The sequence below is a fragment of the Convolutriloba macropyga genome, chromosome 4 (genome assembly GCF_964194025.1).
Source record: "Convolutriloba macropyga chromosome 4, txConMacr16.3, whole genome shotgun sequence".
NCBI lineage: Eukaryota > Metazoa > Xenacoelomorpha > Acoela > Convolutidae > Convolutriloba > Convolutriloba macropyga.
The window spans coordinates 6249207-6268776 of NC_134471.1; the positions used below are offsets into that span (position 1 = coordinate 6249207).

Consider the following 19570-nt stretch of genomic DNA (forward strand, 5'->3'; position numbering starts at 1 on the left):
TTAGTTTTCAGTGTTAGAAATATGTTTTAGTTCCTTGCTATGTTAAATAGTTGCTGCTAGGCATATATTACTGACAAAACTTATGAAAAGATTCTAAAGTTTGAAAGTAATATTTAAATCCTTTTATCATCTGACTAAAGTAGTTGACCAAAAATGCTCAACTATGTCTGCTAAGGTACTTTAGTGAACTCACCCTATTCAAAGAAAGAGTTTCAAAAACATCAGAAATGAATTGACCTCTAGCTGAACGCCAAAAACAATATTATTGCATTAACATGAAGCAAAACATATAAAACACAAGTGACTGGAAGGGCTGAGAATTCTTGAGATAAAATAATATCAAAGAGCTGAATATCTTTAAAGATAGTCAAATGAAATCTCTAAGAAAAACTCTGAATGAAGAAAACAAGTCAATGGTAAATTTGAGGTGCCGTAGTTATATATCTGCTGACACATTTTTTTTAAATCGAGTTTTCCTGAGAAATATCAACATACAGCCGAAAAAACTGTCTGCTTTAGAATTCACTGCAAAGAAACATTTCAAGAGGATGATATCATAAGGATAAAAATTTGTTGAATTTAGTCCTATTATGTTCGAAAAAAATGAAAGATCTGCTTCACATAGTAATGAGCAGTTCTCGCATCTCTTTGATCAGCTCAAACTACAAACAGCTTAGTATCTTCTTTAAAGAAAAAAATGAACCTTATCCTAGTCAACTGAACATAGATATGAATTTTTTTTCAACATTTCAGTTTTAATTTATAAAACTGGAGTATATTTATAGCAGTCGAATCAGATGTAAATTTTTATATACTATTTCTTGATATTTGAATTCAAAAATTAATTGCAAAAGCAAATAAAAATACAGCACCATCTATAGTTAAAAACCTACAAAAAATACTTCTGTAATTTTGTATCAGAATATTTCTTTTGTATTCATGGCAGCAGCTTTTATGCAATTTCTATACCCCACGATTATTAATTTTTATTCACTACAAAAATGAATGAAAACCGTTTGATCTATTCCTTAGTTGTTTGTGCCTATCAAGGTTCGCTTGACGGTTTGAACGGGATTTTACTCGCACGACGTTTCTGGGCTTGGCGATTATTTTACGTAATAGGCCTATCGTTAGCATTTATAACCTGTGGGTTACTGACTTATAACTCGTTTGAGGAATATTTGATAAACCAACCGACCGAAACGTCGCTCACATATATCGCCCGAAATTCCTTGACCTTTCCCGATATTTATATTTGTCCCATTAATTCTGATCATGAGAAGATATTTCAATACCTGCTGCATTTTGAGTTTTCGAAGACAGCTGTTTACTTCATGTCGTTAATGAGTTATAACAAGATGATGTCGGATGTGAGGCAAATGATTGCTTCGGGGAATCTGAGGGAAATGATTGACAAATATCAGTATTTGGAAAGTGTATACTCGATGTTGGTTGGGAGAGGTTCTTATAGTAACAGCACCAAATTCAGTAAGTAAAAAAGGATCTTTTCATCAAATGAACTTTGCATTATGATAATGACTGATTTGTGTCTGGATTAGGTTCTATCAGAGCATAGAAGCATTTGCCGGATTGTTTTGTAAATCTTGTTGTTTTCGCCCCTTTATTTTTCTCGGTTTCCACTGTATCTAATGTTTGTATTGTCCATCGTTTGCGTCCATTGTTTGCATTGTTCATTTATCTTTTGGTGGCTGTTTTTTGAACAACAATTAACTGTTTAGAGGTATTTTGGGAATAATTGTTTTAGAGTCCCAATTTGAGGTGTTATCCAGGAAAATCTTATCAGATTCGTCCTTTCTCATTTTGTTTTTCGTCCACGTTTTCATTCCAAAATCAGTAGTATAAGAGAGCAAAAGTTTTTTTATATAATGAGTACTTGACTGGGGCCCGAGTAGTTTTGATTTGTAGTTTGAGTCGATTCCGAAGTCTTCCCATGATGTTTATTGGGATCTGTTCACAATGAGCTGTCAAATTAGAGCGGTGAGATTTTTCAAGCTGGAGTAGAAAAAGAATTGAAAAAATGAATAGTTTGAAAGAGTGATATTCAGCTTTAAAAGTAGAGAGAAAATGGTGTTTGAAAAAAATTTAGAGTTTCTGAAAGAGAACATTTTTCACGTGTAGTTTTTTTTATTTCTGCTTCCACTAATTCTGTTCTTGAGAAATTTTGCAAATGCCGCTGAAGGCAAAAAAGACGCTCTAATATGTTTAGTTGCAATTCTGGAGCCTTTCATGGTTTTTCCTTACTTCCTAGTTATTTCTTTTCAAAAACAAAATTAGTTATTATTTGCATTTTGCCCGTATTTTTTGTTTTTTCTAGTGAAGTAACTTTGAAATGACAGGTTTCATTGGATTTCCAATGAGACAAAATTGAGCTTGTTTAAAGATCTAAGTTGGTGGTTAAAGGTTTAGATGACTTTGTCCCTATAACTTTGCAGCCGTTAATTTGGCATGTTGCCATCTGTTGTTCTTTTGTCGTCTTATTATTCAATATCACTAATCGCAGATCAGATTGGTTTTTTAACGAAACTAGAGAAATTTAAATTTGCCCCCATGTGTTCTTTTTTTGTCGTCACGGCATAAAATTTCAATAATGACAGATCACATTTGGTATTTTTCAGCAGACAACAACGAACCTATTCATCGTAATTGGATCATTCTTAATTGTTTTCACGACTTTGATCCGTTTTTGTTCCTGCAGGTAATAATTGACATGCTTAAACACAATTTGTTTCCGGACAATTTTTTCCTATTTCTTTCATTTGTTGGTATTTTTGTCACACTGCGCCTTAATTTATGGGCTTTTTAATGTTTAACAGCATGCTGGGCCTAAATATTACAGTATATATTATATTTGTCAATGACTACCGCGTCAAAATGTGAACTTTTTTAATTTTTCATAGCGTAGGTTTACTGCTCAGATTTTTTTTGCTCGTGTAGAAGGTCTTGTGCTCTGTTGACAATCAGAAGTTAGTTTAAAAAGACTGATAGACATGTTATTAGATTTTTTACTTCTTTACGTTTTAATTCAAGTCTTGTGTTATGTTTTTTCATCGTTGTCTCCATCAATGATTATTTATGGCAACCAATTGATGTCTTCAATTTCTGTGCAGTTTATTATGTGAGCGTGACAAAATTTGTTGCTCGCTTTTAGATCAATTTATAGCAACCAATTGAGTGATATGTTATTGATTTTCATCACTCAAAAATGACATTTGAGCTCAATTAACGAAGCTTACGTTTACACTTTTTTTTCTAAGTGAAGATCAATAAAGCATCTAAACTTGGCCACAAACTAAAGTGCTCTATTTTTTCTGGATTAATGTTTTTTTATTCTTAATCTCTAACATCAAGCTCATTTTGAGAGCTTTTCCATCAATAACAATGTCAAATAACAGTGGATCGACCCCATAGAATAAGAGCCAGTTTTTCTTTTTTCAATTCTAATGAATGTTAATGAGATCTATCATGGCTATTTTTTACAAGAATTGAGATTATGAAGATCAGGGGAAGGATCCCCAAGTTTTGTCAATAAAGACAAAAGATCTATGAATTGTCGGAACACTGAGCGACCACAGTTCCATTTCAAGTTTCTCAGATACAATTATTAACATTCTCGATTTTGAGGTTAAAAGTCTCCCAAAATAGTCTTATTAGCGGTAGATTCAATTTGAGAGTTCTATATCCTGTGTCTGCCATATCATTAGCAAAAAAGTACTAGTCACAGTTAGCTTATGTAATAACTGCGCTTCAATTTTATTTTGTGAATTTGATAAGCCAGTTGTAACCAGTTTGTTGCAGACAGCTACAAATTTCCCCTTTCAATACAAATCAATTTTAATAAATATATGCAATTCCCGATTACTGAACTGAACCATAAGCTGAGTCCATGCCAGATGACACCTGTCACGTCAAAACACCATATTTGGCTACATTTGGATGTGACTTTTAAAAAAAACGACTAGATTGTGACAAATTGCCCTCAAACTACTGGAGGGGCAATAATGAAAATACAATAGACTGCAACAATTGTTTCAATTTTTGTTCGAAAGCAATTAAAAACCTGCATGGGTGCAATTTGTTTAGACAAAGTCGAAAAAGTCTGACATTTGAACTAGAACTGCCTTCAAAAAATTTGTGGTACCAATTTGAGATAACTATTGATTCAAGGCGAAAATAATTGAAAATTTTAATAATTTCTTTCATGAACGAGCTCTTTGTTTCAGTGTTTAAACCAACTTTGCTGGACACCCTAATAGCCAATCAGCGGATGTACACGAATCAGTCAGACCCCACTAGAGAGCCCGCTGATATTATGAGTGAGCTCTATGACATCACAATGATGGACTTCAAGGACCTCTTCCGATTCTGCGCATGGAAAGGTGGGATCTCTCAGTACACCCTCGTCGAGAGATCAATCATATCAAAAACTAAAGAAGTCGAGGTTGTAGGTGGGGGGGGGGGGGGTGTTTCGGGGGTCAATTTCCTTACCTTAAATACATGGATGAAAACAGTATTAAAGTCGAACCACAGCTTTTTTAGAGACCCAACACTGGCCGGCCATGGTCTTTTTATTAGTAGACTACTCGACAAAGGGCATCTTTCTCCCATTTTATAAATTATAAGAGGAATCAAGCGCAGTGAACATGAAGGTTCAGAAAGAAGGTCGTAAGTCCGTCGAAACAACCCCAGAAAAAACGGTGCTAGAAATACTCTCATATAAAACAGTTCAAGACAGCCCCAGACGCAAAACTGTCCCAGACAAAAAAAAATCACAAAACTGTCCTCACAAAACAGTCCTAAATTGCAAATTATTCCCAGACAAAAGACTACCAGCACAATAATCCCGGACAAGACCTCCAGCAAAAAAATTCCCAGTAAAAACAGTCAAAAACTGTAAAAATTTTGCCGAGAAAACAGTTCCAAATTGCAATAAATTCTAGGACAAAGCAGTCTCACACGCAGTCTCAAAAAAAGCAGTCCCAAGAAAAACAGCTCTGAATTTCATAATATTTCACTATAAAACAGTCCCAGACAGTGGCCAGACAAAAATGTGCCAAATAGCAAAGCATTCCCAGAAAAAACAGTACATGCCAAAACAGTATCAGTATAGTTTTACATTGTAAAATGTTACCAGACAAAACAGCACCAGAAAAAGTCTCAGCCAAAAGAAGAGAGAGAAAATGGTGTTTGAAAAAAAATTAGAGTTTCTAAAAGAGAAATTTTTACGTGTAGCTTTTTTTATTTCTATTTCCACTAATTCTGTTCTTGAAGTTTTGCAAATGCTGATGAAGGCAAAACACGCGCTCTAATATGTTCAGCTGCATTTCAGGAGCCTTTCATGGTTTTTCCTTACTTCCTAGTTATTCGTTTTTTAAAAAAATAAGTTATTTGCGGTTTGCCAGTATTTATTGTTTTTTTTTTCTAGTCAATTATATCAATCGTTTGAAATGACAGGTTTCATTGGATTTCCAACGAGACAAAATTGAGCCTGTTTAAAGATCTGAGTTGATGGTTAAAGGTTCATATGACTTTGACCAGATAATTTTACAGCCTTTAATTTGGCATGTTTCTGTTGATCTTTTCTCGTCTTGTCACTCAATATCAGTAATCGCAGATCAGATTGCTTTTTCTAACGAAACTAGAGAAATTTAAATTTGCCCCCATGTGTTCTTTTTTTGTCTTCACGACATAAAGTTTCAATAATGACAAATCACTTTTGGGATTTTTCAGCAGAGAACAACAAACCTATTCATCGTGTTTGGTTCGTTCTTAATTGTTTTTACGACTTTGATCCATTTTTGTTCCTGCAGGTAATAGCTGCCATGCTTAAACACAATTTGTTTGCGGACAATTGCAGTATTTTTTTCTTGCTCCATTCGTTTGTCGGGTTTTTTCGTCACACTGTTCCTTAAATTATGGGCTTTTTAATGTTTAACAGTATGCTGGGCCTAAATAGACCCTGACAAAAAAGTCCCTGACAAAACAGTCCTACAATGCCAAGTATTGCCAGAAAAAATCTTTCATTGCAAACAATCCCGGACAAAACAGTCCTAGACAAAAAAGTCTACAATTGCAAAATAATCCAGGATAGGACCTGAAGCAAAAAAAAGTCCCGGTAAAAAAAGTCGAAAACTGTAAAAATTTTGCTGACGAAACTGTTCCAGGCAGCCTCAGACAAATCGAATCCAAACTGCATTAAAATTTCGGACAACACAGTCTCACATACAGTCTTAGACAAAGCAGTCACACGCAAATCAGTTCTGAGTTTCATAAAATTTCACGATAAAACAGTCGCAGATAGTCGCCGACAAAACTGTGCAAAATAGCAAAACATTCCCAGAAAAAACATTTTATGCAAAAACAGTATCAAATCGGAGAAAATTCCACGAATAAACTATTCCATATTGGAAAATCTTCCCAGACGAAACAGTGTGAGACAAAACAGCACCAGAAATAAGTCTCAGGCTAATGTGCCAATGCAAAGTATAGCCAAACAAAAACATTCGGAACAGTCCCAGAAAATACAATCCCAAAATTTCAATCAAAACGACCCCACACAAACTAAACCCGGGTAAAACCAAAACCATAAATCCAAATTTGCCAAAAACTATTGGACAAAAGAGTTCTATCCAAAATAGTCCCACATAAAAAAGTCCAATGAAAGTCGACAAAATATTCTCAGGAAAAACAATTCGAATAAAAACTGAAGCAATGGCAAATATAATATACAACCAATTGGCAAAAATCTATAAGGTAACCCTTTAAAAGCATTGATTTCAATTGGTATGGATTAGAACTAAACAAAAAAAACTGGGATCAAAATACGTTTAATTTGACAAAATTGTGTTGTAATCAGCTCGATATTCACTTTATTGAAAAACACAAAGAATTTGTTTGCTTATTCGCGCATATTTGTTTTACCAACCATTTGACTCGGAATATTTCATTTGAGACTGTTTTGTCTGCTTTCTTCGGACTAATTTGAGTAGAACTCTTTTTGGGAATGTTTTGCTATTTGGTAGTTTTTTCCTGGACTATTTGGTCTTGGACTGTTTTGTCCTTTTTTTGTCCGTAAATCTGTAAATGTAATTTCAGTAACCAAAGGTATAAAATTCACCTTCATTTTTCCCGCTGTAATGCCAAGAAAAAATGTCGAATTATAGACTTTGGCTCAAATATGATGGAGTCAGAAATTTGTTTGTCTGTCAGCATCATATTATTATGCATTCAGTAAGCCAGCATTCAAAATAAGTGTCCATTGTCAAAAACAATTAATGCATATTGCAAACATTTTGATGCGCAACCATGTCTCAGATACCAATCGGACTTGATTATAAACTATCACAAAGTTAGCTGCACAAAAATATTTTTTTTTCATTTCAGCGTAGTGTGATTTCTAAGCATATTTGAGCTAACTAAAACATCGCTTCTTAAAACAAGGAAACTATGCGCAATTTATGGCGCTTATTTAATCAGAAAGATGAAATATATTTTCATAATTTTGATGGGCTACTCTGAAACCTTTAGCCGGCGTTCTTTTACGCACATATACTGGTAAAAATTGAGCTCAGTCAAATTCAACTCTTTGTTGTTAATGATCAAACGGTATCGTTATCTAAGAGAATGGAAGAAATGAAACGCATGGTAGAAATAAGCAACTGTATAAGAACAAACTACCCGGCTTAATAAGAGAATAAACCTGCCCAGCGGTATACTTCTGGAACATGGTTACAATTGATTGACCCCCAATGGTATCGAATTAAAGAAAAAAACAACTCAATTGATTCTTTTTTATTAAAAACAAACTAACTAATATTTTAATTTCATTTGACATTTCGGCTTACATCTGATCTTTTAATTGAAAGATGAAAAGACTAGTATCAAAAACGATACGCAATAGCCCTCGTAACGAATTTTGGTAAAAATTTAACTTTAAAATTGGGCTTTAAGTGTTTATAACTTGAGAGCGATGAATGTTCCAGAACAAAAGCGAAAAACGGTCAAGCGAAAGAGGTTGAATAACAAATACATATGTTTAGAAAAATTGCTTCAAACTTTGTACGAGAGAAATTAAAAAAGGATTAGAACGCAAGAGGTAATAACCGCTTGAAAATTAGCTAGGGCTGTCATATTCGGGACGATAAGTTATGGTGACTATGATAGGGTAAAAAAAATAGGCTTCTCAACATAGCAAATGTATTCTGCAAGTCTTCTGATTGACAACAATTAATATCAATTAACAATAATGAGAATGGATAAAAAATAAAATGACGGTTACATGACAATTTACCCAATTCCATTTTACCCAATGCCATTTTACCCTACGCAATTTTACCCAACACCAACTTACTCAATGTTCTTTCTCGGAGGTTGGATCAACGCTGAATTGGTCTAAAAACAGTCTGTTTTTTAGAATGGCCAGTACTCTGTTCATGTCACAATTTACTCTGCCCAGTCTTGATTTTTGAGTAACACTTATTTCATGAGAAAAAACATATGCATCTTAACTCCTGCCCACATGGTTTGATTTATGTGCGATTCGAACTTCCGCGTGCGTACTTGTATCATTTAAATTACGTAGCAAGGTCTTAACAACTAAGCCAAATGGGCTTTGTGGTAATTTACTACAAACTTGTTTATATATATATATATATATATATATATATATATATATAGATATAGATATATATGCATAGATAGCGTGTATACTACTATAGTGGTTACCAGTTATAGGCTACAAAAGTATGACTTTATTCTGCTCAGACTTAATTTTGGGGTATAAGACTATACGGTATAAACTTAGCCTGGGCGAACTCTATTACCTCAATATAACCATAATGGATAAAAACTGCACATAAAAAACCTTTAAAAAATGTGCTGAAGATGCAATGTTTCAGAATTGAATTAAGTTTCTACTCTTAAAATATGCTGGTACAGCGTTGAAGTGGTCTGAGACTCAAGTCCGGGTTGATCTTTTCGTTCATTTATCGGACTACAATATAGCAGTCGCTATTACAAGGATGACTTGAAATATTTGTGGACAATATAATCCCATGTTCAATTGTGATAGTTTCATATCAAATCCAACAGGGCATTTAATTATATACTCGGCTAATCCCACGTTCAGTTGTGATAGTTTCATATCAAGTTCCACGGGCCATATAATTTCTAGTCAACTAAATAGTCGTTCTGTTTAATTTAGCAATAGGGTAAATTGGGTAAGTTGGCATTGGGAAAAATGGCATTGGATAAAATGGCAGGTTGTGCAAAATAGCATTGGTATAATGGCATTGGGTAAAATGGAATTGGGGAAATTGTCCTGACACCGTCCTACATATCTTAGTAGATATGGTAAAACTGAAACTTCAGAGTAATAAAATTCAAACTCGTGAAATACAGAACTGTTAATTAAATAATTACAAAAAACTTTTGAGAAGTTTCATAGTTGTAAACTTCACAATTGTAAAATTTTCTTCAACAATATTTGCAGTACAATTAACTTTGAAAAAAATGATTTCAAAAAATCGAAAATATTTTTCAGGCAAGAGTTGTATTGACGACTCTTTTTGGGAGACTTCGTTGAACACCGAGGCTGCATGTTACAAATTCCTCAACCCTTCCCCAGATGCATTTGGGCCTTTCGACAAATTGGAACTCATTCTCACTCTGAACCAATCAAATGCTGATGTCCTAGTTGACAATGATCTCGTCCTCACACTCATGTTTGCTGAGGTAGATAGACTTTCGCACTAAAAAGTTCAGATAGTCTTAGATCTACTCTGCACCCCCCCCCCCCCCCCCCAACTTTAATGGGCGTAACTTTTACGCCAAACCTCCGGGCGCACATGTTCTTCTGTCTTTTTTTACATAGAAACGTGCTATAAAGCGATACAAAATTTGTCATGCATTTCACAGTTGTGGTTGCATGTAATTTAGCAAACTAAAAAATCTAATTTTATTTGATTCATCTTTATAAAAATGAAAACGAACTACTTTCAACAATTCATGGTAGAAAAACAAGAAACCATCGCGACATGACAGACAATCAGCTGTCAAAATATCCCCTGGGTTCCACCACGTGATAGAGCTACAGCAACTCAACTACAATGACAACTCAGGCCGTCCAATCTGCATAGAAGAGGACACCGCAGAAATGTTGACCTTTGACCCCGGGTACAGTTACTACATGTGTATCGAGGAGTGTATAACTCTGAAGCAGCGGGAAGTGTGTGGGTGTAACATGCTGACCTATTTGGAACCCGATCACGGGGACTACCCAATGTGTGGGGCTTTCGACATGCTCTTCTGTCTGAGCAAAGTCAACGAAGGTTTGTCAATTTTTGCCAATTCTGAAATATTAGTCGAAAAAATGAAGCTGACTAGATACTCGTGTGATTTCAACAAAAAATCGCGCAGTTTTACCCGATTTCTCGCGTAAAAAGAGACACACGATAAAAGACCTATTTACACGAGAAATCGTGTAAAATTACATGATTCTCTCAGGCTCATCATCAAAATTTTTAGAGCGGAGGAACAACAGGGTTGTATAAAAAAGGCGACGCAGTAATTGCACTCCCTTGCAGCTCTAATTCGCTTCAGAGGTCAATTACGCTTGAGAGGGTCTGAACAGATGTCATTTTGATCAGAGATGGGCTCAGCAGCGGTCATTTTGGTAGGGGTTGGTCTAGGTATTAGTTCATTTTGGCCCACGATGCTCTGATCAAAGTTAATGTTGATTTGTCATGGTTTCATCACCATCCATTTCGTACTGGGATAGTCTGGTCAGCGGTTATTTTGTTCTGGGATAGTCTGATCATAGGTCTTTTTGGGCTGAGATGGTCTGATAAGTGGTAATTTCAGTCTGAAATGGTCTGAACAGAGATCATTTTCACGTGGGATATTCTGATCAGCGATCATTCTGGTCTAAAATGGTCTGATCAAATGTGATTAATGTCTGGCATAGTCTGATCAACAATAATTACATTCCAATCTAGGATCGTCTTATTAGTGGCCAGTTTGGTCTGGGATGGTCTGATTGTGTGTAATTTCGTAATGAGAGGGCCGGGTCATAGGTCGTTTTGATCTGACATAATGTGATCATGTTCATGTTGACCTATTATGGTCTGATCAAATGTCATTTTGGTCTAAGATGACCTGATCAAATGTCATTTTGGTCTAAGATGGCCTGATCAAATGTGATGTTGGTCTAAGATGGCCTGATCAAATGTCACTTTGGTCTAACATGGCCTGATCAAATGTCATTTTGGTCTAAGATGGCCTGATCAAATGTCATTTTGGTCTAAGATGGCCTGATCAAATGTCTTTTTGGTCTAACATGGCCTGATCAAATGTCATTTTGGTCTAAGATGGCCTGATAAAATGTCATTTTGGTCTAAGATGGTCTGATCAAATGTCATTTTGGTCTAAGATGGTCTGATCAAATGTCATTTTGGTCTAGAAAAGCCTGATCAGGTTTGTAATTGGATGGTTTCTGATTAGAGGTCACTTCTATCTGTGATGGTCGTCTGATCATTGGTAAGTTTGGCCAGCGATAGTGAGATCAGAGGCCCTATGTAGTCTGATGAGCTGTACTTGCGGTCTTGTATGGTCTGACTAGAAGCCATTTTGATCCTCTTAGTCCTATTAGAGGTCATTTTGATAAATGATAATTTGATCAGCGGTTATATCGGTCTCCAATCAAAGATCGTTTTTTTCTAAGATGGTCTGATCAGTTGTCATTTTGGTCTGAGATAATCTGATATATAGTCAACTCAGTTTGAGGTGGTCTGATCAAAGGTCTTTCTGATCGATGATTGTCTGATCAGATGTAATTTTGGTCTGAGATGGTCTGAACAGATGTAGGTTTGGTATGGTATAATCGGATCAGCGAACATTTTGGTCGGTGATGGTTTTAAAAGCGGTCATTTTGGGTTGCAATTGTCTCAACAAATTTTCTTTGGTCTACTTTGATCTGATTAAAAGTAATTTTTATATGGGTTGGTCTGTTAAATAGTCATATTTTTTGGAAAGGTCTGATCAGTGGTCAATTTAATCTCCAATAGCCGGAATAGTGGTGATTATGGTCTAAAGTGGTCTAATCAGCAGTGATTTGGGCTGGAAAATTCTGATCAAAGGTCATTTTGGTCTGGTATGGTCCTATCAGAGATTGTTTTTGTCTGCAATTATCGTAATGGAGCTTATTTAAAATTGTGATGGTCTGAACAAAGGTCGTTTGGGAGACGACAGGAGTAAAGAATAAACGAGAAAATATTTTTAAACAAAATGGCAGCATTTGAAACATCAAAGCCAAAAGCCTACTCAAAAACAACAAAGAAAGTCACAGAGGATAACCTATCGAATTTTACTATCTTTTTTCTGAATTTTGTCTAAACTAATTTGAGGCAAAATTATCAATAAAAACTAAAGTAGGCAGAATAGCTATTAACAACGTCGATTCTACCAAAAACAAATAAAAAACAACGCAGAGTCACAACAAATGCTTTTTGTCTTTATTATCTTTAAAATAAAAGATATCTTTAATATCTTTTTACTCAACAACAAGGTCTTATTAGCAAATGTGATGTGATATCAAAGCTTCCATGCTCAAAATCCCTTCTTTCCATGCAATTGTTTTCGGTCGGTTATTGAGGTCAAACGTAATTCATAGAGCACGAATGCATTTAAAGAAAAACATAGTTAAATCAGAACATTGAAACAATCAGCTAAAGTAAGACTTAGAAATTTCGCAGAAAATTTTGTTTGAATCCTCAACTTTTCAACCTTTTTTTTCAAGTTTAACTCCGAAAAAAAATGCAATGCAAAAAATTGCAGCCGAACAATTTTTTATTGAGAAAAATCAAATCTGTCAGCCCTAAATGATTAGCTTTTGGACACCGCTGACAAAAAATTTCATTGAAATAATCGAAACAAAAACAGTAAACCCAGAGGTTCAATTGCAGCCCGAACACCTAAATTATCTGAAAAACTTGATTTGAAACTTATCTCTTGTTCAGCCCCGCAACTGCCTAGTTCAAAGTGAAATGATCATTTTCATTAGGGTTCTGGTCACGTATAAAAATCTTCAAAGGCGTGCCTAGAGCTCGCCTCAAAATATTGCGCCTGAATATTATTCAAAATTGTCAAAATCATCTTGAGGAGGAATACCCAAGAAAAACAATCATTCAGAGATACATACAGTGATATCTATGAGTTTTATTACCTCAAACAATAGATGCTAATTTAGATTTCACTGGCATTTCAGGCCCGAAAGCATGATAGAATAAGTTAACAAGCTAGCATTTTTTAGATTAAAATTCGGCTTATAATTGAAAAACGGTGTAGCTTCTCTTCCATAAAAATCTTGCTTGCAAATTGGTGGACTTACAGAGCATCAAAAATGAATAGTTAAAAAGATTCTGAAAAGTACTCATAGCAATTTTTTGTGGGCACTGATAAAGGTTCGAAAAATCTTAGAGTAAACATCATTAATAAATGGTGTGCGTTTTCCTCTTAGCGTCCAAATCAATCTGAATACAATGAAATGCAAAATATAAAATACAAAAAATAAATTCTCAAAATAAGCGAAATTCTCGAAATTCTCAAAAATCAAGAAACTTGAAATTCTCAAAAAAAGAAAAAATATATATAAACAAGGAGGCTCGTTAATGTGCGTTTGCACATGATGTTCCGATCCGCGCTCATCTACATTTTTGACATAACTGTCAACCGATTGAAGAGATAACCAAAAATAGATCTTTGAGTTTAAAAAAACCGTTACAATTACTACTGAAAGAATAACATAATGCCATGCCTCATTACAGCGCTCACGAGATCTCACACCATTAATAAGACTACAGGAGAAAAAAAACAACAAAGCAAGCAAAAAAAAACATTTTGTACTACAAAAATTCAACATCTAAACTTAAAAGCACCCAGTATCAACATCAAAACACAATCAGAAGAAACGTTAACTACACGAATTTGTATTTTCGTTACTAGAAAATAGATGGGAATTTATATTATTGAAATCAGATAACAATTTGACAAAAAGAAGCAATATTGAGGCGAAATTCAAAAACCAACCAATAGTTTTTAAACCAAATATTTACAAACGTCCTAAAAACCATTAAGTTTTAAATTAAAAATTCATAATAAATTTATTTAAAAAGTTATTACGAAACCAATAGAATCTGTATCTGGTCAAATTAAGCCACAGAAACGGAAAAAAAAACGAAGAAAAATTAAAAAAAAACTAACGACTTAAGAAAACACAAAATATTGAGGCCATTAAAACCTTCAGCTGTTATCTGAATATAATGTTTTTTATTTCAAATGTTAATTGAACTACTTCAGTTAAAATTATACTGAAAGAATAATCAGGTTTACCTGGGCCTAATTTGAAAGTCATCGGGATCTGATAATATGCGAATGAGCTTAAAGAAGAGAAATGACACAGATATTGAACACTAAACAAAACTTTGTGATGACGCACATTGTTCAACAAACCAAACACCAGTTACGACGTAATATGAATAGCCAATTTCATTTTCGAACTAGCGGGAAGTACTTGGGGCCTCACAATGATGAGAATTAGTAACTGGTTGATAATTATAACAACAAAGACTAAAAAGAATACAAAACCGTTTGAAAACAAATAATTTCTTGAACTTTAGGGCTAAATAATGTAAACTTACTGCCTCGAGAAATTTCAAGCGTTCACTTGACTGTAAATCAGGTTTGTCATGAACAAAACCTGGATTTTGAAAAGCTGTTAGTCTCTAAGTGACTTGAAAAAAAATCAGAAAAATTTGAAATGGTTTTTAAAATATCAGCTCTCAAATAGATATCGAATGTTTTTTATAGTAAACTTCCCTATGAGACGAAAACTACCCGGTTAGAAAAACAAGACAGTTTCATTTGTAGCAAAAAAAGTAACTTTGAATTGAAATATTTGTAGGAAGAAAATTTGTTTCAACAAAAAATGAAAAAAATCATGCCAAAGATCACGTGTTCACACAAAACTTTAAACCTCGATAACTTCTCGAAAATCACGAAATTCAAAAATATCTTAATTCCGAACTGGCATTTCCCTGCCATGAATATATCGATCGGCAAAATTTGTCTGAACGAAAAACAATTTGAGTATATAGTTCCTTCTCCCACAAGTGAGGTCGGAACAATGATAAAAAATTAAATACCAAAAAAATCGCGCATTCACTATAATCATCCTCTAAACGATGAGTATGTGCCTCTTCAAGCGTTCCCTAGCAGTTTTAATGAGCTCTACCTTCAGAGCTTAACAAAACACTAAGAATTGCCAAATCCATTAATGCAATAATGCAATCGGGATTGACTGTTGTTTATCCCGTTTTTGAAGGCGATTGTCAACCAAAATCTTTCAAAAAACCCGAAGAATTTGGCAGAATGTTCTGGATAAAACATTCTGGCAAACTAAAAAGCTTACGAAACAATTTGAAAACAAATAATATCATGAACTTCAGGGCCAAATAATTTAAACCCATTGCATCGAGTAATTTCAAGCGTTCAGCAATCAATTAGAGACTTATGAGAATTCTCACACCTTTACGACTACATTAAAAAATATAAAACTCTCAAAATTATCAAAATGAAAAAAAATGAGACAAAAATGTCGGAGCCACTAAAAATTGAACCATTCATTTCAAACACTTTCGTATTCAAAAACTTATCTAACAACAATGTTATTGTTTTTTGTAACAATATGGCTTCAAAAAAACAATAAATATGCACAAAGTTATTAGAACCACGAAACTTTTGAGAAAACTCGTAGTATCAAAGCCATTAAATTCAGTAGAATTCAAGAGAAATCATTAGAGAATAAGATATAATATGTTATGATTCTATGAGAAGGCAAGAATTTGTGTCAAACTTAAATCACCAATAAGTCATCACAATAAGTCGTATTACTATAAAAACGACAAAAAAATACAGGCAAAAACCAAATATCAGTATAATAGTGCGAGAAGACAGTGTCGAAGCCAGTAAAATTATACATTTTTCTCTGCAAATTTTATCTATGATCTATTGAAAGTCTTCTCTATTCAAATGGGAACTGGCAATAATAGGATAATGAGATAAGATTTCAGAAGTATCCAAAAATTATGAAAAAAAAACAAAAATTAAAAAATATTATGAAAAGTCGTGTCATCCAAGTCATAAAGACAATAGTTGTATGATAAAACCCCTAACCAGATTTATTTTGGTTGCGATAGAGACGAACGGGGTCCTGTCAATAGTGATATTGGCTTACGTTTCACAGAAACAATTTTAAGATCAGTTAATGTTCAAAAAAATTTCGAAAATTATTTCTTAGGTCCTAACAGCCATTACATGTCCACTCAAATTACTACATAGGTTGACTTACTGATATTCAGGAATTCTATTGCATTTTTAGTCAACAAGTCTATATCATAGGGCTGAAAAGTCCGAGCCATAAAAATATGAGCGATTCTTAAAAAAGAATTATTTGTTCATTTGGCATCATTTGACTGTAAATCAGGTTTGTTATGAACAGAACCTGGATTTTGAAAAATTGTTAGTCTCTAATTGACTTCAAAAAAAATCAAAAAAATTTGAAATGGTTTTTAAAATATCAGCTCTCAAATAGAAATCGAGTGTTTTTAGAGTAAACTTCCCTATGAGATGAAAACTACCAGGTTAGACAGTTTCATTTGTAGCATAAAATGTGACTTTGAATTGATATATTTGTAGAAGGAAACTTTTTTTGAACAAAAAATGAAAAAAAAAATCATGCCAAACATCAAGTGTTCACACAAAATTTTCAACCCCAATAACTTCTCGAAAAACACGAAATTCAAAAATATCTTCGTGATTCCGAACCGACATTTCCCTACCATGAATATATCGATCGGCCAAATTTGTCTGAACAAAAAAATAATTTGAGTATATAATTCCTACTCCCACAAGTGGGGTCGGAACAATTATAAAAAAATCAAATTCCAAAAAAAATCACGCGCTCACTAAAATCATTCTCTAAACGATGAGTATGTGCCTCTTCAAGCGTTCCTTAGCAGCTTACCCTACCTTCAGAGCTTTCCAAAACCCCAAGGGGTGCCAAATGCATTAATGCACTCGGGATTGACTGTTGTTTATCCCGTTTTTGAAGGCGATTGTCAACCTAAATCTTTCAAGCAAGCCGAAGAAATTGCCAGAATGTTCTGGATAAGAAGACAAAAAAGGTCAATCGAATACACACATACATTTACAACAACTGCTTGAAACTTTTACAGCAACTGCTTCCAGAACCATTATAAAAAGGAAAAACATGATCTAAAAAAGCTGCTACAAAATTTCTATCTGAGAGAAATAAAAGGCTCCATTGAGTGAATCCGAGTCTTGCACAGCAGAACGACAAAACTATCAACAAATCAGAAAAAAAAATAAAAACAACGGCCGAAGTTTAAAATGTGGCTTGAAGATCACAATAACTTATCATTAAAGCCCTGTGCGCAAAAATTAGTCCTTATCAACGATAGCTATGGCCTGAAAAAAAAACTTTATTCTTTGGTCAGATCATTCTGTTATTGGGTCATTGCACACTTTTTTGTTATTTTTAGCGCGACTAGTTACTTAACGTTCATAACTGTTGACGATAAACCCCTACTTTTTTCGACGATAACTTCATGGATAACTTCCTCGATAACTTCGTCGATAACTTCCTCGATAACTTCGTCGATAACTTCGTCGATAACTTCCTCGATAACTTCCTCGATAACTTCCTCGATAACTTCCTCGATAACTTCCTCGATAACTTCCTCGATAACTTCCTCGATAACTTCCTCGATAACTTCCTCGATAACTTCCTCGATAAATTTCTTTGTTTAAGCCGATTGCAACTTGAGATGCAAAGGAACATGCAGCTTCACTCGGTATTCATACACCCACAAAAACTCCAAAATTCCCGGCATCAGGTACGTTCAACCTCTCCAATTCGACTCAAAATCAAAACGTCTCTCCGATGATTTCTGGCGCAAAAATGGAATTTCCATCCAGATTAAATTATCTTCGTTACTGACCACGAAGATAGAAGTGCAATTGAAGTATACATTTATAGATATTATTTGTAACTTTGGAGGTCTGTGGGCTGCTTGCTTCGGAGCTAGTCTTATTTCGCTTGTCGAGATTGTATTCCTCCTGAACGATGTACTGTTGCATGTGTTCCACTGTTTGAAGCAAAATTTGCTCAAAAAAGAAGAGAAACAAGCAGTAATCATAATTTCACCCTATGTGTAATCAATTATAGACTGATCATAGATATTGTTAGCTCTTACTGCTATCATTGGACCTACAATTTAACCGTTCATGATAATTTTTTTTTACTTTTTAAGAAGTCAGTAGAAAATAGGAATGCCTCTATCCGGAGTTACCGACCTATTAAAGCTGAACTGAATGATAGCAAAACAAAGTGCATCGTTGAAAACCAGTGCTGATTCTGGCTAGGTCAAAACAGTATGCCCAGGGTAACTCAAATAATAGTCACGAGTCAGACTACCGAGAGTAAAATAATACAATCTTAATGTTAAAATTTGACCTCAATTTAACTGTTCATGAAAAATGATATTTTCTGAGAAGACGATCAACACTTTCAACTCCTCTTGAGATCTAAGGAAACTCCAGCTCGGATAAAGGATTGGAATTTATCGTAAAATCCGAAACGCAAAACCTTGTTTTTCAGACAACCAAACTTTGTGACTAACTTAAATGCTTGTTGATTTAGTTGTCTGCTTATGCGATCTGTTCAAATTGATTTACAAAACAATAGTTAAAGAAGCTTACAATATTTTCATGTCAAGTAAGTTTTAAAAAATTAAAAATTAACACTAGTATTGAGTTTCATTCAAAAAAATTGCCAATAACTACAAACTCAAGAAATACATACCATCAAAAAAGTGCTTCATAATTTAGAAACATAAAAAAGCTGTCGTATTGCCAGAAAATAACATCGATAGCTACGTAGACCTGTAGTCTCAAACTAAATATGAAAACTAAAACTAAAGAAAAGAAAAGAAAAAACAAGCTGATACCTCAGCTTGATGTACACAACTCTCTTTTAAAACTCATTTTGAGACCGGGTGCCAAAATTTTTTTCACATGATTGAAAAAAATCTCACACAAGTAAGTTTAAAAAGTAACGTCCCATTTACAAATAAGTGTAAAAAACAACGCCCTGTTTACAAAAACTGCTCTGAAAAGTGATTTACAAGAATTAAAAACAATAGCAGCAAATTTTTTTTAAAATGTGATTAAATTCCTTGTCTATACTATCTGGAACTTCTCCGCAATTACGCTTTGCAAAAACCGGCAGAGGTAATGGACAGCGGCAATAGCGACAATTGAGTAGTACTATCCTTCTCTGGTTTTTTATAGTCGAAAGGACTTAATTTGTATGGCTGCAGCATTTATTAAAGATCTGTTTCTGCATTTTTTTGAGTTTCTGACGTAAATGAGATACTTGAGTTTTTGACGTAAATTTCGTTTTTTTTAGTTTTGCGGA

General features: G+C 34.2%; 1 protein-coding gene across 1 annotated transcript; it reads left to right on the forward strand.

Annotated features, from left to right (window-relative positions):
- Window positions 1-1362: 1362 nt before the first annotated feature.
- On the forward strand, window positions 1363-18355 carry LOC142338235 (acid-sensing ion channel 4-A-like). The gene is made up of 5 exons (XM_075387895.1): window positions 1363-1488; window positions 4242-4397; window positions 9560-9750; window positions 10031-10346; window positions 17903-18355. The coding sequence occupies exons 1-5, from the start codon at window positions 1380-1382 to the stop codon at window positions 18307-18309; spliced, it is 1179 nt and encodes a 392-aa protein (XP_075244010.1). The 5' UTR covers window positions 1363-1379; the 3' UTR covers window positions 18310-18355.
- The last annotated feature ends 1215 nt before the right edge of the window (window positions 18356-19570 follow it).

What these genes read in the sequence shown, in the direction of transcription:
- LOC142338235 (XM_075387895.1), top strand. Translation starts at nt 1,380, where the DNA reads ATGATTGCTTCGGGGAATCTGAGGGAAATGATTGACAAATATCAGTAT. An exon ending in TAGTAACAGCACCAAATTCA is followed by an intron (nt 1,489 to 4,241) that starts GTAAGTAAAAAA and finishes TCTTTGTTTCAG; the next exon opens with TGTTTAAACCAACTTTGCTG. An exon ending in CCGATTCTGCGCATGGAAAG is followed by an intron (nt 4,398 to 9,559) that starts GTGGGATCTCTC and finishes AATATTTTTCAG; the next exon opens with GCAAGAGTTGTATTGACGAC.